Below are 22,739 nucleotides of genomic sequence, written 5' to 3' on the forward strand. Positions count from 1 at the left end.
GGCGACGACTCCTCTCCCACCTGCGGCACGCAGCGCACCTCGTCCACGGGAACCAACAGCTACCTATCTGCGTGCCCCCAGGAGCACGTAGCACACATCACTATGTGGAGCATAGGCCCAGGAAAAGTGACGTCTGGCGTGATCACGAGCGCAGGCCTCTGTGTTTTCATTGTGGGGAAGCGGGTCGTCTGTACAGATTTTGTCCTTACCGACAGGCTGGATTAAGAGGCTTCCCGTCGTATGCACCATGCCCCCGAAACGGCGAACGACCAGCGGAGATTGAGGAGTACTTGTCCACGCGCCATAACTCGTCACCTCTACGCCAACACCAATCACGGTCACCATCGCCTATGCGCTACCGGTCATCCAGCCCACGTGCACCTTTAAGGCAGCCTGGTCATCGCTCTCCAAGTCCACATCCGGAAAACTGAAGCAAGCGACCTGTGGAGGTGAGGCCGCTGATAACGTCAGTTACGAAGATCCTCCAATTTGGTTTGAGGGTGATGACGGTGTATTTCCGGTAGATGGGTGCAGCAACGAAAACGTTACTTCAGATTTGCGGTTGAAAATGGAAGGATGTGAGCTGAATGCCTTAGTCGACACCGGTGCTGATTAGTCAGTGATAAGTCACAAGATGGTGAAAAAGCTAAACAAAGTTGTGACACAGTGGAGTGGATCACAGATACGCATGGCAGGCGGTCACATTATTACGCCCCTTGGCAGATGCACTGCAAGATTTGAAATACGGGGCTTTATTTACGTGGCCGATTTCATTGTGCTGCCAGAATGTTCAAGGGAACTCGTTATAGGAATTAAATTTTTGCGAGCTAATGGCGCCGTAATTAACCTGCGTAGGTCCAGCGTGTCATTTTCGACTGAGCGAGCTATACCTGTGGAGGAATCTGAGGAACGACGCCTAACTCCTCTACGCGTTGTTCATGATGACGTAACTGCGCCGCCACGCTGCAGTATAATGGTGCTCGTAGAAAATGATGCATTGTACAACCACGAAGGCATAGCGGATACAAATGTAGGGCCGTTTTTGAACAAAGGTGTCTGCGTAGCTAGGGGTCTTGTTCACTTGACGAATGGCCGTGCAGATGTCCTACTCACAAATTTCTCCAATGAGCTTCAACACATCGCTCAAGGCACGGCTATCGCCTATTTACACGACTTCTGTATGGCGATCGAACTATGCAGCTTTACGACATCAACCACTCGACCAGTGGCCTGCAACATCGACACATTCGTCACCGTCAATCAGAGCCTTCCGGACAGTCAAAAGAAACAGATTTACGCCTTGGTAAAAGAATTCTCTGATTGCTTTTCAAGTGCCTCGAAGGTCCAGCGCACGTCAATCACGAAACAGAATCATAACGCAAAACGACACGAGGCCTATATGCCAGCATCCATATCGGGTGTCACAAAAAGAACGAGAAATTATCAAGAAGCAAGTGGAGGAGATGCTTTCTGATGATGTCATCCAACCTTTGAATAGTCCATAGGCGTCCCCCGTAGCGCTCGTTAAGAAGAAAGACAACACACTTAGATTCTGTGTCGACTACAGAAAACTGAACAGTGTAACTAAACGAGATGTCTACCCCTTGCCACGTATCGACGATACACTAGATCGGTTGCGATCCGCAAAGTTTTTCTCTTCCTTAGATCCGAAAAGCGGATATTGGCAAATAGAGGTCGATGAGCGGGACCGTGAAAAAACGACATTCGTAACACCAGATGGCCTCTACGAATTTAAAGCGCTTCCATTCGGCCTCTGTTCCGCACCAGCGACGTTCCAGCGAATGATGGGCACTGTCATCGCCGGATTGAAATGGCAGTCATGCCCAGTGTATTTGGATGACGTGGTGGTATTCTCTGCAACGTTCGACAAACACCTAGAGCGACTACGCACAGTATTGGAAGCCATCCGGTCAGCAAAATTGACAATCAAACCCGAAAAATGCCACTTCAGCTTCGAAGAGCTGCGATTCCTCGACATGTCATTAGTTCCGATGGTGTTCGTCCTGATCCCGAAAAGACAGCCACTGTTCAGAGGTTCCCTACACCCAGAGCCAAGAAGTCAGTGCGTCGATTTTTCAGTGTATGTACCTACTATAGGTGATTTGTGGAAAACTTCTCAAAGATTGCGGAACCTCTTACAAAACTGACAAAAGACGACGTGCCCTTCACATGGGAAGGCGAACAACAGAAAGCTTTTGACGAATTAAGAAAACGACTACAGGGTTATGAGAGACGCCGTAGTGGAAGGCTCTGGAAATTTCGACCACCTGGGGTTCTTTAACGTGCACCCAAATTTGAGCACACGGGCCTACAATATTTTCACCTCCATCGAAAACGCAGCCGCCACAGCCGGGATTCGACCCCGCAACCTGCGGGTCAGCAGCCGAGTACTTTAGCCACTAGACCACCGCGGCGGGGGCCCCGTTCTAGAGCGGTCGTGTTGCGTGTTCTTGTGCAGTCCTGTATCAAACACTATTCCTACTTAAAAACCTGAATTCAATAAATTTGTGCTAACATTTTCGTTAACTGCAGCTCAGGTTCACACAAGCTCATATTTACGGCTGAAACTCAGCGAATATCCGCGTTTCCGAATACATTGACCTATTTGTGTGTGTACGATAACCGGATTTACGTGGCAATGCTAAATGATAACTGCTCACGGAGAGATGCGATGACTCTGCTGGCGTTAAATCTGCGGCCAATTCCAAAACGCGCTTCGAGTGATGTCTTTTCGTTTTATCTATATAGTGCTGTCGATCTGGCTCACAAACCTTTAAAGACGGGAGCTCGCTACTATAGTTCTTGGCTCGAATGGGTGTTGCAAGTAATTTTATTACACATTTTCGTGGCATCTTTTATGAAAGATTAATGTTTATTAACGCCTCCAGTAATGCACAATGGCACCAATTGTTTTTTTTTTATAATGAACCCCTAAGCCACTCCAAGTTCAAAAACGCGAGTGTTTTTTTTTTCTCGCCCACGCTAATCTCCCTCCATGTGGTACATATTCCTTGCCACTTATTCATAAATCAAAGAGGACAGGTGGTGTTGAAGATTTGTCTCGTTGCTTGGCGGGCACCATAGCGAAAACGTGACTTCACGCGCAAGTCGTCGAAGATTACTGGCTGCATCGGTCTGCGAAAGTGGTAGGGATTTTTCTCATGCCCACGTGCCACTACGCTCGACCGAAGGGAAGCCACCCTTCTTCATCACTTATGGCTAGGAGTGGCTTTTACAAAGCTTTATTCCTTTGTCATAGGAATGACGAACAACGCTCTCTGCGATGCCTGTCATTCCGAAGAGACGCTACACCACATCCTCTGCGACTGTCCGTTGTATGACATCCAGAGACAGTCACTGGCATCCGTTTTTGCGCGCATCGACAACAACCAAATGTCTGTGGCTACTATTCTGTCAAGTGCCCGAGAGAAGACATTGCAACAGAATGTGACAAAAGCTCTCTTGAAATTCCTACGTGACACGAACTTGAACAAGCGGCTGTAACAGCAATGTCACACACCGCGAAAGACAAGACTGGAGAATGACTGAGTGTGCGCGCATGTGCTGCCGAATGTGCTGTGTTTCTCTCTTCCCTCTCTGCTCTCTGTCTTTCATCTCCCCCATCCCCCTCCCATGCGCAGGGTAACACACCGGCTGCATATAGGCTGGTTAACCTCCCTGCCGTTCTTTTCCTCCTATTTTCCTTCCTTTCTATTCATAAACCAATCTCAGCATCAAGTGCACAGCGTATTCATGTGGGTGTTGATATACACGGTGTTATCTCCACTTGCACCATCGCAAACGCACAAAACGCAGTAAAATGGGTTGATCGCGTACTATGATTATGACAAGGCTAAACGGACGTGCGCCTCCATAAAAAATCAGGGTAGGGGACTGCTCGCAACTGATATCCTGCGTATAAGAATCAATCTAGAGCTCATTTCTTCATGAGTTCGCTCGAACGACCTGACACCAAATGACACCAAAAAGACGAGAAACGCCAGCAGAAAATAACGCACGCGTTATTTGCGTTTGCGGTGATTGTTTAGGGGCCCTCTAAAGCAAATGTAAATAAGTGTGCTTATACCTTTATTTCAGCGCTGTTTTCGTCTTCATAGCTGATCCATTGGTCTCCTTGAAACAGGTAGGCCATGCCAGCCGAGCTAACCCACTTTCGATTCCAATGGTAGTATTTCAAATTTCGACAGGCCTGGATGAAACAAAGTGCAAATAAAGGGAATGTATGTGCGTGTACCATGCAATAACTTTTTTGTGACTTCAACGCCCGTGTCGTCTCTTCTTCGGTTCTTTTTTTTCTATTTTTGAGCTGTTTTCATATCCCAAGAACGCAAAAAATTCGGCAGATTCCACGTACCGGGGAATCGACGTTATGCTAAGCATGGGGAGGGCAGGTGACCGTGTTGCAATTTTTTATTGAATGACACGTCATGAAATGACGCTAAATATGTGCACAAATGTTAGCACGCACAGACATATGTTGAAGAGTTTCAGATGTTTATATAACCCATTGTTTGCACTTACGCAAAGATCTCCCCTGAAACGTGCGTATTAGCAACACCAGAAGCTGATATGAAGCGCTGATGCTCGCAAAGATGTTAGCCTGGACACTGCTACATAAGTCAACCACAGTGCATGGCAACTACCAAAATTGACGTTAACCCAACGAGACGGTTGTATCAAAGGAGTACATACGTAATGTTTACAAAATAGGGTGGGCAACACTGCAACCACTATTGACGTTTCACGAAAATCGGCGTATATTTGAAAAGTGCTTCCGAGACCTGGCGTAGCTCTGTGGTAGAATACTTGACTGCCTCACAGAATGCTTGAGTTCGATTCCTGCTGAGAACCTAAAATGTAATATTTGCATTCGTGAGAAAGTTACGCTGGTTATGTCAGGTTTTTCTTAACACTGACACTAATTTTATATACCTTCGTTGGATCGACGCTACCTTTGTCGGGTATTGCTTAACGCTCACGCATTAAAATTGCCCATGTGTATTCTCGTCATTCCTGGGTAAATACTAAGTGTCAATCACCTGTGGCACATACCCGCATAATAACGGCACATACGCCCGTGGGTATGTGCCACTGTCTATCGGGAAGTGTTTGACGACGTACGCGACGGGATTGTGACATTATTCATGTCTTGACCAGCGCCTAATATTCTTCGAACCATCATACCCTCGATGCTAATTTTGGTGCACGCCAAGTTACGGGGGTGACCACCAGAGCACCTAAACGTAAGCGACTAGATAAAGAGATACGCTCAAAGTCGCCGAAGTTGGCTAAGAAATGCTCAGAGTAGCGCTTTGTAGACGGTAGATATTCTGTAGAGTTTTATAGCATAGGTTTACATTAACTGGAGCATGAAACACAATCAACCATGTGTAACAAGCGTTGAAACTGGCCTAGAAAATATTCAGCCATGACAACCTATGACAGCTCATCAATCACTAATGGTCGTGGAGGGCAACCCGATGTGGCTCTATTCGCGAACTGTTCTTTATAGTTAGAAGTCTCTAGCGCTACGTTAGTCTACTGCGGTGCTATACACTACACGACAAACGTTCTACGTTAATAATTGACTAATCATCGTATAGTCAACCATAACGACCTATGACAGCTCATCAAGCACTAATGGTCGTGGAGGGCAGCGCGCATGTGGCTCTATTCGCGAACTGTTCTTAATAGTCAGAGCTCTCTAGCGCTACTTTAGTCTGCTGTGGTGCTATACGCTACAGTCAAATGTTCAACGCTAGTAATGGACTATGCATCGTATAATTCACCATGACGTCCTATGACAGCTCATCAAGCACTAATGATCGGGGACAGCAACCCGCGTGTGGCTCTATTCGTGAACTGTTCTTTATAGTTGGAGGTATCTAACGCTGCTTAAGTCTGCTACGGCGCTACACACATCCACGACAAATGTTCAACGTTAATTATGGACTACTATAACTATCCAGACTGAAGTCTTTAACTAATCCATGGCCCGCGGCAAAGTCCCACCATAGTTTTGGCACGTCGTCGTTGTTGCTATTGCCCTTGCTTGATGCCATTTCTTCGAACTTCCGCCTGGGTGAGTTGGTGAACAAGTTTGCTAAACATGTTATTCGGGCCGCACAGATTGAAACATGAAGACAGGGAAGAAGGAGGGACAGATGAGTGCCAACTACCAACTGTTTATTAACTGCAAAAGCTGCGAACCAAGAAACTTTCGAGCATGCGCAGATGCATAAAAGAGTGATGTCAGACATGACATCATAAAGCTGTCTATTAAAAAGGGTAGTTAAGATCTGTATCACACAGTTGATATGGCACTCAAGCAGGCAGACCCTTTTTTTCTCATTTTAAATGCTTATAATAGTTCCCTCACCACTTGATTCCTACTGTTGTCCATAATTTTAACTTGAACGAAATGTACACACATGAGCACCACTTAACATGCGCCGGAAGATGCACACCATCACTTTTGTTAATGTTACTGGCAAGCTTCCTCAAGCGGTCGTTAACCTGCCGTCCCGTTTGTGCTACAACTTCATGTTTCAAGCTATGCACCGCAAATATCATGCTTATTAAACTTGTTATTGTTGATCTTTATTCCATGTTATGTTTTTTTATTGATATTTGTGCAGAAATATTGGAAGGTAGGCTATTTTAGAGCCTGCTATCCCAACATCATGGTAGTTATGTACAATACATGCACAAATATAAAAAAAAGTTAGGAATAATAAAGGTAAAAAACTATATATATATATATATATATATATATATATATATATATATATATATATATATATATATATATATATATTATAGGGTTTATAACTCATGAGCACAGTCTATGGGCATAGTCCAGATGTGTCAGCCCATAATCTCCTCTTTTATATCATGCTAAGCATACGCTCTATCAAAAAACTACGATGCATTGAGAAGCCGGCATCGCTTCATACATGCAATCATTTTTTTTTTCCTTGAATCGCCTAACACTTGTGTGACCTTACAACAAATTGTATTCATCCATGATCCCGTGTGCCTTATAACCATGCTGTGTGTTCCAAATAGTCTGCGTAGCATTCTTATTCATCACCTTCACATGCCCAGGCCTCATATAATGCCTCCAAGGAAACCAACAGCTATATTTTCAGTAATTTTTTTTTACAAAAATATACGTGGTTCCTAATTACACGGTAAGTAAACGCTTGCCGCTAACATTGAAGCAACGGATGTTAGTGAAGATCGCTGAAAGAGAGGACCCACCTCTACGTAATTCATGAAACCTTCCGTTTTAGTGAAGTTACCCGGCTCGCCGAGTGGATAATCCTCGAGGAGGCCTGCGCCGACTCCGTTGCTGTTCGGATCGTCGAGCGTGTACGTACGGCTGTAGGTGGCAATACCCGGCACCATCTTGTATCTGGGAACCCCAGCGTCAACCCAGTGTTTCAGACACGGCATCTGGGAGCACGAAGTGCGTCTCGTAAGGGCAGAGCCACGTTAGCGCATGCGCGATATGTAACAGTTCGTTGCAACTTCTTTCACTCTATTGCACACAACGGTACCGGTCTGCGGATCTAGGTGACAGGCTCTTTCGAGGGGGACATTTCACAAGTGAGCTATTCTGTGTGCGTATCTAAACAATCCCCTTTATCCTTTCTCTCTCTCTTGTTCTCTTCTTAGCCCACCTTTCATTCAGTGACGTATCCCGTTCTGGTGTCAGCTGCTCGAGCTAGACATCTACAGTGCGGCCTTCGTGACAAAACTTCGTTTCCCTTACGGCCTTTTGCACATGCTTAGTAACATAAAAGACCGCTTACTACTACTATTGACCTACCAGTGTCACCAAAAATGCAAAGTTAGATTAGATTCAGCGGCCAAAGCAGGCTGAGTATAGAAAAAAAAGGGGTGGGGGATGAATAATCTTGCCTGGTTGTTGGTACAACACTTGTACAGTATCGAGGTTTGTTAGCGAGTTACATCATGTACAATTTACAAAAAAAAATTTACTCAGCGAACGCTACCGGAGCCAGCGTTTCGATTGTCATCGTCTATGCAGCATGTACAAGCGTCGTTTATTTGAAATATTAGCCAAGCTTGCACGAATGCGTTCAAGTTTGGGTCACAATATAGCTGGTGGGCTATGAAGAGAAAAAATAAGAGAATAAAGATGAAGAATAAAATGAAGACAGTGATCAATTGATACATTTTAGTTAATTTCTCACTTGCATGCAACTTGAGGAGGAGCAACCAAGTTTACCGCCTCAGCGTAGAGTTCGTTTTCGATGACGACATTGACCAGACAGTCATAGCAGTTTTATAAAAAGTGCCGCCATATCCACGAAGTGAATGATGATGAGTGGGCAAAGCTCTGGAGGAAAACCTGGTAAACCATGAATCTTCCGTACACTTTGCCTACTCGATTTTATTACAATGCTCCCCCTAGCGTACGTCGCCGCACTAAATCGAACGATTGCCTTCCACCAATGACACGTGCCATATGTGACATCATTCCTATTTTATAACATCTCGCATCTTTCATCATCAACTACAAGTACCGCCGTCTAGTTTATAACATCTTGCATCTTTTCATCATCAGCTACAAGTCCCGTCATCTAGTGAGCACTGAAAGAACTAAACGAGAAGTGGCTACATGCAGGAGACGGAGCCGCCATCTAGTGAACACTGCAAGAACTAAACGAGAAGAGGCGACATACAGGAGACGGTACCGCCATCTAGTGGACACTGCAAGAACTAAACGAGAGGTGGCTACATACAGGCTACCGGGGACGCACAGCCCACGCCCTAAGGAGCTTCGTCCCTAAAAAAAATACCTGCTGCCTTCAAAAACACCCTTCATATACGAGCGTACGACTGTTGCTGGATTCCGTGCCGACCGGTTGTGCCCTCGCGATCTCCGGCGTCGGCGTAGCTCTGGCCGACTGGGCTCGCCCTACGTCATCTCCTGACGCCGACAAGAGTTCTCGCAAGTGGTGCCCCGTCCTCGGACTCCTGTGACCGTGTTTCCATCTTTCCTATCTCTCCTATCTCCTCTATTTGTCGTCACTCTCTTTGGCGCACCACCTCACGCCTCTTCCTCTTTTCTATGCATTTACTCCTACCCTTTTCATCCCTTCTCACCCCTATCCCTTGTGAGCTACTGTTGAGGTGTCGCTCGCTGCAGCAGACAGTTACGGGGCTCACTTTTCTCTTCCTTTCTCTCTTAAGAACCACTTAGTGCTCACGGCCCTCTTCCTACTACTCCACCACAAGAAAATAACTTGGCTTTTCATCTGTACAGATACGCGCAGTGTTTTTTTTTTTGTTTTCTGCTTGTTGTTTGTTCCTGAACTCCTGCATCGGTAGCACATGCACTTCACTTTTTTTGTCGTTTCCGTACCTTAGTATTTGAGGTAACAGTGATATCGCATGCCTTTGCTACATTCCCACATTCCTTATTCTGGTTGTTAGAATGTTATGCCCCACTTCGAATCTAAATGTTATGCTTACGGTTCCAACGTCGCTGTACTGTTTTCCTTCGCACAAATAGAGTCCACTCGTAAGCTTCGTCTTCTTCGTATCGTCCAGTTTGTAATCGAATGTCATCAGAAAGATGTAGTCCACATACCTGCGTCACCAAATAGAGCTTTTCACGCCCGAAATGCGACGCAGTAGTCCACAAAATAAAGAATAATAGCTTTGTTTTTCATTGAAAGTCAGAATACTATTATGTTCTACTACTGTACCATGTATTCCTGTAATGTTTATAACATCTCTGGGCAGCTTTTAATTCCTCCTAGTCTCATGCTAAGCTCTGTAGTAGCCCATGTATGCCATCGCCGGCAAACCTATAGTTCTACTACATCGAGGTGCCTTTGATAAAAGGAAGTCATACCGGTTTGCAAGGTACGAACTATACATCTGCCTGATTTAGCCAACTGCGACAACTCTTTAGATATTATCGGCTACAGCACACAATATAAGTCTCGAACACGCAATTCTCCCTACAAGTAATCAGCTTTTGCAGCTTTCTGTTTTTCCCTTGTGCTTTCGTTCTCGTCATTGATTCTCACTAAGTGGTTCAGCCATGATCGCTATACGTGTGTGTTTCTTTTCTGTGGCAACGCCTACAATTCCTTTTCATTTCTGTTGCCCTAGAAGTATCGTTCATCTATTCTATGCAGTGGTATTTGATTCATACACCAAATGTTCACATTCGGCAGCAACTTACCAGGTTTCGTTTGTTTGTTTTCTTTGCTCTGAAGAACATTCTTATTACATTGTTTTGGACAGTGATGTACTATTGCATTTTTAGCCCGAAGGTTTTTATGCCAGGGTCCACAAAAACTTCACAGACACATTTTTGTCGAGGAAGTGACGTCGGTAAAGGGCAGATTATCAGATGGCAAGGACTATCGCATGGCAAGATCAGATGGTGTACGTATGTATGTATGTATGTATGTATGTATGTATGTATGTATGTATGTATGTATGTATGTATGTATGTATGTATGTATGTATGTATGTATGTATGCATGCATGCATGCATGCATGTATGTATGCATGCATGCATGCATGTATGTATGTATGTGCGTGCGTGTTTTGTGTGGGTGTATGTGTTTGTGGTCACTGTGCCGCGACGTGATTGCTGAGACAGAGTCAGAGGGATATCTACGGCTGGCACAGTTCCAGGACATGTTCGAAGAAAAGCGCAGATTCACGGATGCGAGTATGAAACAATAAAGGCTTTTGTCTCAAAAGGTACCGCTGACGGATGTCGAACTACTGACCTCTCGCCCGCAACGATGGTTACCAGGTGATCCAACTATTGCGTATACCGTCACACATTAAAGGGGCTTCGCAAACGCACTTTCTGTGTCCAACATGTGCATCTAACCGTGCTCTTGGTGGGTGAGGTGGTGTCGTCATCTGGCAGAGGTAAAGTGAAGTAGTGCCGCATGGCACTGTAGCACCTAGTTACCCCGACACACGCGAGCACTAGGGTTGACGTCTTCAGCCAGTACCTTCCGCTAGGTTGCGCAAGAGAAAAACAAATATGGTCGGCACGAGCTTGGGGTGCAAGCTTGTCACGTACAGATTGGTACATTACGTCTGCGTTGCTGGTCTCTTTCTGTGTGTCTCCACTGAGACCTCGTCTATCCTGACAGCACTAACGAGCGCCGAGTGCGAGCCATTCGACAGTCTTAGTGCAGCGAGGCTTTCGGTACATTGTAGCGCGACAATCTATAGTCAGTGAAATGCCGCTTGTGAGAAGATTCGACTCAATGATAATGAAGTGGCGTGACTTGCCATTCGCATAGTAGGCGTTTGACGCTTCCTCGCCAGCGTAGAGCAGCTTACAAGTGGACCTACGGTGTTTATCTGCTGCTTATATATACCACTACAAGTGCTATGGCACCAACTGATAAAATGTCTACAATATGTGCCGCGAAAGGGCAACGATATCGAAGGAAAAATTTAGTGCAAGTGTGTTCTTTTGTGCAGAGAGAGACGCATCAGCGGGAAGCGGAACGCCTTCACGCCAAATTTACGTCATACGGTGCTATAGCTGCCAAACAACAATAGACATTGTGCCAGCTCTCGTATGTCAATTTACAATAAACGTTCAACTACTTCTGTGAGAACATAATTCATTGTGGGGATATTCCGACTCCCTTAGCGGAGCGATCAACTTTGTTTCCAAGGGCGTAGTAGCACTTTAGGACACAGCTTGTCATTCATCCATTGTAACATGTCGCATGGTCACTCAATTGTCAATGCAGGCCTAAAACAAGACTAACAGAGCTCAAGACCGTTGCAATATATACCAACCACAATATATACTACAGCAATAAGCAAGAAATATTCGGATGATAAGGGAAGAAAAGGTGAGGAGGAGTAAATTGAGAGTGACGAGTAAGGAGAATAGGAAGAGGAAGAATAGCTTAGCCCTCTACTGTATAGCAAGAGGGTGGGAAAGGGAAGTGAGGACAAGGAGGATGGAGAGGCGTTGGCGACATGGTAAAGTACAAAATCATTCTTGTGTACTCTACCAGTAAGTGGTGGGAAAATGAAGTGGTTGAGAGGAGGAGAAAAATGATGAAGTTAGAGGGTAAAGCACTGCATAGTCTTGTATGGTACAAGGGGTACTCACGGGATGTTATCATGTGCCATTTTTATGTACAATTCGCAGCTTCCAGCTGTTCTGAAGATAGGCCGATTAAGATCGAAAAGTGCGCCTTTCTTTGTGCTTTTTGTATACAAAATGGTGGCTGCAGTGACGTCAGTGCATACTCCCTATAGTATAACAAGTGGCCGGAAAGGGAAGTGTTGGTGAGGAGGAGAGAAAGGCCCGTGGCTTTACTGTTTCCTCGGTCTTCGCACCACTATAGTGCATTGCAGTGCCATTTTTTTCCAGTTTCACTCTTTACAAAAACAAAGAAAAAACAAAACGTGCAACTGCTGGGTTTTGAAGTATGCTACAGCGCGTGTACATAACCTCAAGTTCACTGTTCTATGTTAAATCCTATGGATTTTAATACACCACGGCATATTTTCCATCCCCTTCGCTTGTTTGCAAGCAAATAAAAGAAAAATAAAAAAGAAAGACTAGCGAGCTGATGACAGCTTACCTTGCAAGTTTAGTTTTCAGTACAGCATCACATTTGGGGCGGCAGGCAGGAAGTTGTACAGTTAAAAGGTCATCGACGTGCATAATCTTGAAGCGGTATCTCTGTTAAAAAAAACACGAATATTTCGCGCTCTGTGAAAACAATGTGCACTTCAAGGCGTGGATGTAACACAAGCTTCAGGGACAACAGAGTCAGCACATTATTAACAAAGATTTCTTCAAGAACAAACGAGTTTGCTACAACAAGGCCCTATAAATGTCCACATCATTCGAAACACCCAGTAAAATTAAGCGTATTGTTCATGTGTAGACGGTTACTGCCTCGTCGTACAGAGCTTCAAGCTTGACAGTACCCTACATTCTCAGTAAATGGGCTTAACAGCGCCATTCGCTACTGTAAAAGCTTGTACAATGTATTGGAGCACTGCTGCTTCTTTCTTCAGTTTTCTAGGTAGCTAAACATGCACAATAAATGTACGATGAAAGCGTGCAACAAGAGGGCATATTTCTTGAGGTCCTTCAGAAAATTACCTCAGCTCAGTGCATCCGAAATGTCCTCCTTAAGGTGAGAGTCCCGGCTGTGTGGCCACATTTTGATGAGGGTCAAATATTACAGGCCCGTGCCTTTAATGGGCGCAGGTGTGCGTTAAAGAACCACTTCGATGGCTTAGCGGTTTAGTCAGTACAGCATTATCAAAGGCTACAGCCCACATATAGACATTAACGACGGAAGTATGTCTTGTATACACTTGCGTCGTCCTCACTTATACGTGCGTTGTAGCCTTTCACGTTAAAGAACCAGTTGCGATCAAACTTTCCCTGTATCTCTCCACTGCGGTGTTTGTCATAATCATATCGCGGTTTTGGCTCGTGGACACCCCGGCAACTGTCATTCAAAAATCGGCGACTTTTTTATAAACAGGGGTCAGTTTAATGTGAATCAACGAATATTTTTAACGTCGCCATTTTTTCTAGTCATTAATTATTTTGTTTTAGAGGTTTCCCGTGAACGTGTCACATCTACTTTTAAACCAAACGAGTGTTTATTTGTGAATGGGGTAAACGATGATAAAGGCTACGTAGCACAATCGAAGGAACGCACATGACGAGCACTCGAAGCAAATGAAGGTAATCTAGTTACAACGCGAAAAAAGAAGAAAAACTGGCGAGATAACGAAGGCATGTGGAACGTATACTGCGTTGAAACAATAACACCTTAATTTGTTACGGTCAGCGCTCGTTCGGAGTGTTCCTTCGTTTGTGCTGTCTCTTAAGTGCTGCTTTTGCCATTCACATACGAGGGACCACCTAGCCCAATGAAGCACACTTCTGGAGGCTTTATTGGCTTAATGATTATACTATAAGTATAGTGATATAATTATTACTTATGCCTTAAATATGCATAACTAGAAACTGAATTGTCACTGCAGGCATCGCAGGTTTGCGAGTAATATATATATATATATATATATAAATATATATATATTATATATATATATATATATATATATATATATATATATATATATATATATATATATATATATATATATATATATATATATATATATATTACCTCTTTTATCTCTTAGTTACGTTAGTGTGAACGAGACAGAAAGATTGAAAAAAAAGAAACATAACATGCCGGTCACCTTAATGAACGCGAGAATTCTGTCGAAGTGCTTTCCGTTGCATATCGATGGTCCCGGTCCTTCCAAGTGCAGATTGACGCCGTCGAATATATCGGGCTTAACTAGTTTGTCAATCGTACATATCAGCTTCGATCGATCCTTCCTGTTGTGCAGCCGGTTGAGCATGCTGTTGACGTGAGCTCCACCGCCAAAACTGTAGAGAACCTTGATGTGCGGATTGCGTTGCTTTAGCGAAGCCACGGCATTCTTCATTTCTGTAAACAGCGATAATAATAATAATAATAATAATAATAATAATAATAATAATAATAATAATAATAATAATAATAATATGACGATGATGATGATGACGACAGTGATGATGATGATGATGATGATGACGATGATGATGATGATGATGATGATGATGATGATGATGATGATGATGATGATGATGAATTTATAAAAGTCCCTGAAATCTCCCTTGCTTGACTGAGATTGAATGGGCACAGTGTTACTTTTATAAGTGCCCCAAGCTATCATTCGTCATCACAAACCAATGCTATAGGCAACGTACGGCTGTCACGTAGTAAGAGCTGTAGCCGTCATTTTTATGAGAATCATTCTGAGCTGTAGGTGCTTGTAAATCCGGGATTTCAGCGTGGCAAGCAGGTTTTTCTACCACGGAGCCAAGCCCGTGCTCGAAATTGGTCAGTAGAAAAAAAAACAAGAAAAATGCCCTGTATGAATGTTACGTAGTGCGGGGAGCGCCCTCAACGCGTGTAACGTTGTGTACGCTGCAGAAGCGTATAGAGTCACACAAGGCGTCAAAGCACTTGATTGGCATAATGAGTGGTTGGTTTACCAATTACGATTAAGTTACGTGTTAGAAGCTTAGAATTGCACCAGACGTCAAAGCACGTGAATTCATCGACGATTGGTTGGTCTCGAGGCCCATCAAGTAACAAAGCACACAGGCAAAATTAATCATCATTATCAGCAACAGCATCAGCGAAGTGTACAGCTGCGAAGGTGCGCGTCTGTCAGTCAGTCAACAAACCTTATTTGGGTCCTAAGGACCTACACAGTCGCAGTTGCGGGCCGCGCCCACGTTGGGACTGGAAGACCATGCTCCTCCGCCCTTTCGCGGGTCCTGTGAACAGCTCTCGGGAGCGCGTGTTGTTTTACAAACACAAAATAGGTACTTGACCAATTTGCCAAATGATTTATACAGTAGCAGGCACTTCGTAACTATACTTGCGTATCTAACCGTATCCTACTTTTTTCAAGAGCCCAAGAGAATCTTCCACCTCTGCTTAACAATAAAGACAGCAACAAGTGAATTCGAAGCCGCGCATGCACGAAGCTTAGACGAATCCACGTGCTACCTATCATTCTCATGGTGGCTGAACGATCGCAGTGCTAGTGTCTCCTCTACTGGATATTGTAGAAAATTTCATGGCTTACAATTCCCCCTCCTCTACATCCCTGTGCACACGCCTATGCTGGTTATGTATGCCTGTCTAGACGCGCCTGCTCAGATATTACCACTAATCCAAGTGCGCACCTTTCAGGGAAAGTGGGCCCGTCTTGGGGTACAGGAAATGGCCGGTGCAGTTGTCCGTCTCCAGGTAAGAGAAAACGACGTGTGTGCACTCCTCGACTGGAATGCTGTCCACGCTGAAGCGCATCACTCCGTATCTGCCGAAGCCCTCGTACCGCACGAAGCACACCAGAGGTGCTCGTTGCTTGGACAGCATTTCTCGTTTGTACTCATCGTGATAGTCGAGGTCGCGTTCATGTTCTTCATCACCAGTTTCATTGAAATCGGTACCTAAAACTGCAGGCGGCGAGAAAAATAAAAGTTAAGACTGGAGCATCACTCATGTAGGAATCAACATAAACGCAACACGAAAGTGAAACGCGACTTCGCAAAATTGCGCTTAGATGTAAGGGGATTGATTTAAATTTTTCTGTACTCCTTGTCCCCCCCCCCCTTGCATATTTGCCGACGTCATTTCCATCACGGAAATGACGTCTACCTGTCATTTCTGTCACGAAAATGACACAGTAAAGTATTATTTATTTATTGTATTAATTTGAAACAATACCCGCAGCGCCATCTTCGGCAATATTGCGGGGGGCACAGTGCCTCATAGAATGAATCCGCAGTCTTGCGGCCAACTAAATCGGCTGGTAACATATACCATTTGACAATGGCTTGAACTTGGCGTTAAAACACTTTGTTGCTAAAAAATAGCTTTAAATTATCAACGTTCAACTTAAGCGCAAAGCAAGAAAACGACATTGAGCCGATTCGGTACAGGGGTGTCATTTAAGATGCATGCGTGTAACTGGGTGAGCATTCTTGATGGGGCAGCTCAAACGACAAAACCTCAGGGTAAGAACATCATACAGGGCAAGGCATGTTATCAAATTAACCTGATAATAATAATAATAATAATAATAATAATATATATATATATATATATATATATATATATATATATATATATAAGGGAAAGAAGTGTATACCTAAAGAAGTGTATACAGGTATACACTTCTAAGGAAAGAAGTGTATACCTGTATTATTGTGTTTTTAACACAATAATAATGAGATATAACAGACAGTAATGCCAAGGAATGTACAGGGGAAGTTATTAACATTAATTGAATGTAAAATAAGAAGAAAGAAAAGTGGATGAAAAAATTACCAACTGTAAGCAGGAATCGAACCTACGACCTTCGAATTACGCGTTCGATGCTCTAACCACTGAGCTATTACAGCGGCACTCCCTCCATCCACTTTTTTGGGTTTATCTGTGAATTTAGAAGTAGGAGCGACAGTCAGCGCCATATATATATATATATATATATATATATATATATATATATATATATATATATATATAGATTTGTTGCTACTTGCACATCCTCTTAAAATCACATGATATGCGTGAAACCACGTGAATGTAATATATACATATATATATATATATATCTATATATATATATATATATATATATATATATATATATATATATATATATATATATATATATATATATATATATATATATATATATATATATATATATATATATATATATATATATATATATATATATATATATATATATATATATATATATATATATATATATATTACATTCACGTGGTTTCACGCATATCATGTGATTTTAAGAGGATGTGCAAGTAGCAACAAATCTCACCAAACGTTTCTTATCTTTCTAAATGAACCGAGAACAATAACGTCCACGTAGGAACGCAAAGGCGCAGACGGTATTTCAAGTAACCGTGTGTTTTCTGATTAGGCTTAATTGCAACTCAGCGCTCTTGTGCGTGTTACTTTGTTCTACCTTGTGGCGCCCGTAACGATACAACTCGTAAACATCATGGGTACGGAAAAGTACATGCGCTAAAAAATAAAACAGGACAAAATCTGTTTTAGCTCTGCACATAGTGGTCACACAGTGGTCACACAGTGGTCGGTCCCTTCATTTCGTCTTAACCGAAGGTGTGGCAATATTTTTTACATGTCTTTAGATTCCCTACAAATTCAAAATACAACGTTAAATTATGGAAAGATTTCTAAGCTACCATATTTAAAGCCCCTCTGCAACGCGCGGTCAGTTTAGTAAATAAGCTCCTGCCATTAGCGATCGAAAGCGCTATACTGGAAAAAGACCTGTAACAAAAATGTTCTCCGGGATGAAATTTTTAACGAGCTCCTCTGCATGGATTACCTCAATGAGCTTCATTTCTTTCTTGACATATTTCTTGTCCTTATACACGTCAATACAGCTCTTCAGACAACTTCCATTGATCAAATAGGTGCATACCTTTCGTGATCACCTTCGCAGCCTCCAGGTACGTTACCTCGTTGACAACAGCTAATGCTGCTGTTGCCACTAGAGCCGAGCAAATCAGCGCCAGTGATCCCATGTCACCTGCAGGTAGAAAAATTCCTATGAGCACACCACAACGTGTGAATACGTGAGACTTCCCTGAATGGATTACCTGGTTGCGAAACTGTTGGAACTGTAAAAACAGCGGGTTAATTGGCTCCATCGTACGGCATTAGATGCACAAGCCGTTACATTAAAGTATACAGAGAGTACTTCCTGTTTCATGTTGGCGTCTAAATGAGTGCCCGACAAGTGTACGAGGGACCGATTGCTGCCGTAGTTCAATTGGTAAAAAAACACAGGCCGCTTATTCTAAGGTTTCTGGTTCGATACCTACCAGGGCAAGTCGTTTATTCGGCCACTTTACTTTCTTCACATCTACATCACAATTGCTACAAATGAAGGAAAGATTTCTGTAAGTTTAAGCGCTTCTTCTTTCTTTGTCTGATACAATATTTACAAGAGCTGACAGACAAATACGAAAAAAATTAAATATAGGGAACGTTGTTTATAGTGAATTCAAAGCAAATGGGAAGGAAGAAAAGTGAACGAAAAGATAGCTTGCCACTGGCAGCAACCTTTCAGTGGTGAGTTGTATCTATTTGTACACTTTTCTTTCTTGTCATTTACATTTCAATTACTATACTAACAACATTCCCTATGTTCTTTTTTGGCATCATCGTCTGTGTAGAGCAGTAGGGCTTGCTCTTATGAGAGTGACTTTACAATATATCGTTCAATAGTAGTGTCCATGCAAGTAGGCGATTCTGCGATTCGAAGGCGTCACTTCAGAGTTTCCGGTTTACCCTGCATAGGAGGTTAATAAAGCTAATTAATAAAGTTGTTTACTACTACTGTGCGTAAGAGGACACATGAGCAATAGGTGCAAGAAATAAATTCTCACCGTCAAGCTGTAGCAAGAGAACATGACATTATATATTGGTGGTTACCCTGACTTATCACTATTACAGAGAACCAATCAGCCGGTGAGGCAGCCCTCTCCGCCCACGGACGAACCAGTGTGGTTCCGGTCCCGATCAGAGGCTGATGCGACAAGACGACTTTAGTTGCTGGTGCGTAATCTTACACGAACGCTTTGGCCACCTGCCAGCTTCAAAAAGTGTCACCTCTCTATAAACATGTTCATAGGCTTGAACAAGAACAATCATCGCAAATTTTCCGCTCCGATGTGACGTTGTTATACCACCTTTGTTTGGGTGTTGAATTCACAAAGGCGTGCTCATTTCGCATCGGTATGGTGGACACCTTGACATGCAACTCTTGCGTCACCAAAGAGACAATAGAACACGTTCTGTGCAGCTGCTTTCTCCATGACGCCCAGCGATACCCACTCTGAGTGATTTTGAGCCAAGTATATTTTAGACCGTTCTCAGTAGACAAGATTGTGTAACCATGGACATGTGCTTCGAGAGTGGAGAAAGCAACTGAAGCGCTGCTGAATGAATCAATGAATGTGAGTGACCGCTAACAGACTGCGCGTGTTTACCAAGTGTACTTTTGTGTTCTAACTATGCTTCCTTCCGAAGGCAGGATATCAAACCAGGCGTGCGTCTGGCCAACTTCTCTGCCTTTTGTTGCATCTTGCTCTGTTAGTTCTCATTATTATTCTTTCTAACAAATACTACAATACACTTCAAACTGTACAATGAAGGTGATTTGTACCTTTACTGACTTAATTACCTGCTGAATTTCATTCACCAACAGTAGAAACACTTGCAAGACGGCCATCAAAAAAATGAAAAGCAAAAAACAGCATTGAGCGTACTTGAGCCACTGCTAGAAAATGGCAAGTGTTTGCTTTATTTATAATGTTGAACGTTTGCATCATCTGACCGAAAATAATCGGCGTGGGTCTCTGTATTAAACTACACTCAACCACAAGGAACTTGTATCTAATATAGTTGTATCCGTCAGACTTGTGTTCCTGTCAGGTTTTTTTTTGTGCTACAACAACCAGCAACAAAGAGCTTAGATAACAAAAATGTTTTTAAGGCTCTCTGCTAATGAACTTCGCCCTTGCCCTGGCAGTCTTACAATATCGTCTACTGCGCGATGTGCGGGCAGGCGAAAGAACACCGCAGGGTGAAATTTCCATGTAACGTTTCTGCAATGTAATTATGCAATGTTTCTGGGATGTAAGAGCCCAGATATTTTAATATAGGAATGAATATTGGTAACTTCACAAAGTAAGATTACGAGTGTTTTAACCCACGAAAATACCGCAATTATGAAAACTAAGGTAGGCTCGGCTAATGCAGTGACGAAAGCCTGCGGGGTATTTTGTGACGGCAGCTTAGAAAACCAGACTACCATAATGAATGTATTACTTTGACTTAATAACTTCTCCTTGAAACTGACGCATAAAAAGTAAATTGCATAACCCAACACTACACGTATATCTAGATATTTGATGAAACAGATGCAAAATCTATCAAGAAATGTGCCTTCAGTCAAAAAGCAACTAACCATAAATGCTGAATACTGTACCGGCTACCTCATTTCACATGGACACAAATACTGTCCCTGTTATTATTCGTGTATACACGTGTGCAAAAATTTCACTTCTTAAGCTGAAGGCTGCCGTGGTTTCTTCCTTCGGTCATTGCAATTCGCAGACAGGAAATAATAACCCTTCGCTGCTTTAACGTTTCCGTTCCTTTGGGATATTTGCATTTTCGCTCAATATTAGAAAAAATATTCAAGAAATATTCGGTATTCTTAATATGCGCTGTTTGGTTCGAGTACAACAAAATTCAACATGCTATTCATAAGGGTTCGGTAGAGCACGCTCGGCAAGCATTATCAGATCATGAAGGGCAGTCAACCACTATCTCTCAAGATTAAGATACATAAAAGCTGCATCTTGCCCGTACTCAGTAAAAACTTACTTATGAAGTAGTGTAGTTGGACCAAAAGGGTTCACCCTAAGTTGAAGGTGACGCAGCGAACAATGAGAAGGAAAATGTTAGTTGTAACCTTAAAAGACATGTGGAGAGCGGAGTGGATCAGGGAACAAACTGGGGTTGAGGATATCAAAGTTGAAATCAATAAGAAAAAATAGACATGGACCGGGCACGTATATAGCGCGTAGGCAGGATAACCGCTGGTAAAATCAAGGGCACCCGACTGGATTCCAAAAAAAAAAGACAAACGCGAGAGACGAAGGCAGAAAATTTGGTGGGTAGATATGAATAAGAAGTGTGCGGGTACAACGTGGCAGCAGCAAGCACAGGACCGGGTTGGTGGGTGGAACACGAAAGAGGCATTTGTCCTGCAAAGGGCGTAGTCGGGCCCACTGGAAGACGAAGGAATTATGAGAACTGGAAAAACGTGGTCTGACTTCCAGAAAGAAACTAGCATGAGTGTGAACAAGCAAAGAGAAAGAAAAGCAATTTAATGAGCACGTTCCCTCCTTCCTTTGCTTCTGGCTGCCCTCATTCGTTTGCTTCTTGTTTTCACAGTAAAATCCAGCTCCGAAATAGACGGCTGACAGCTGCTAACATCATCTAACTTCTTGCATGCTTCTTCACGAACGGCAAATGTTGGGGGCTCTGAATCTTTTTTTTATTCTTTTACTACTAATAGTAAATAAGGCAGGACAATCAGGCGAGTCGAACTCTTAACTAGATGAAAACAACAAAAGTAACAATATGACAACGCATTGAAAGCTGACAGAGACCGATGCGAACGCCGTATGCGTGGCAGACAGCCAGCGCAAACGCCGGCTGTCTGCCGTAAAACATAACCATGAGAGGATCTGAGGTATAATGGCCTCGTCAGCAAAAATTGTGACGCACGCAGTCTCGACTTTTTTCTATTTTTTTAATCAGACACCATGGTAAACAATATTGCAGGCCAAAACAAATCGAAAGTGCCTTCAAATATAAGCATCAAATTTTGAGCAGGCTAACTGTTTCTTTAGCTTTCTTATTCAGATTTATCAATACACAAGCGGTAACTTTGCTAGTACGATGTACAAATGGGGTAAAAAAATATTCACTGAGTGTTACGCTAAGCAATTATAGGTTTTTAAAGAAAAGTACAGCAGTAGTCGCAAGCAGGAGAAAGCGGTAGTAGACACTCACATCTACTCCCTGAACTCATCATGACAGCAACTCTTCCGTATGAAAAGGGTCGCCTTTAGGCTGGGGGCTGTGAATACTTCTTGATTTTAATGGCATTTCCCGTTCGAGCAGCATGTTCCTACCGGAGTGAGGCCTGTGTCGTATACATTTAAACGCACGCACTTTAAAGCAATAGGCTGCCTGATATACGACCCGTACCGGAGGAGTCTCGGGAATTTAGTAATATATTCAGTTGTCAAAGCTACCGCGAAAGCGCAGGCACGCACTCAGAGGCCTGACACTTCTTCTCACGAAGAATAGGTAGCCTGGGGTGTTGAACCGCTTCTCTTTTTTTTTTTTATTTTGTCTCTAACAGCTGTCAGACTAAAGATGTCCAAGCGAAAGCAATGTAACACTCGCTAC

General features: G+C 43.2%; 1 protein-coding gene across 1 annotated transcript in view; it reads right to left on the reverse strand.

Annotated features, from left to right (window-relative positions):
- The window catches only part of LOC142766948 (putative chitinase 10), an 83,541-nt gene that overhangs the window by 3,246 nt on the left and 57,556 nt on the right, over positions 1–22,739 (reverse strand). The window contains exons 13-20 of the mRNA XM_075868150.1: positions 22,338–22,369; positions 18,166–18,273; positions 15,869–16,141; positions 14,323–14,576; positions 12,672–12,772; positions 9,550–9,667; positions 7,306–7,500; positions 4,109–4,231 (exon numbers count right to left, since the gene is read on the reverse strand). Coding sequence (XP_075724265.1) covers positions 4,109–4,231; positions 7,306–7,500; positions 9,550–9,667; positions 12,672–12,772; positions 14,323–14,576; positions 15,869–16,141; positions 18,166–18,273; positions 22,338–22,369 — 1,204 coding nt within the window. The remainder of the gene's footprint in view (positions 1–4,108; positions 4,232–7,305; positions 7,501–9,549; positions 9,668–12,671; positions 12,773–14,322; positions 14,577–15,868; positions 16,142–18,165; positions 18,274–22,337; positions 22,370–22,739) is intronic.

Source organism: Rhipicephalus microplus, chromosome 1 (genome assembly GCF_043290135.1).
Source record: "Rhipicephalus microplus isolate Deutch F79 chromosome 1, USDA_Rmic, whole genome shotgun sequence".
In the NCBI taxonomy this organism is placed as follows: Eukaryota; Metazoa; Arthropoda; class Arachnida; order Ixodida; family Ixodidae; genus Rhipicephalus; species Rhipicephalus microplus.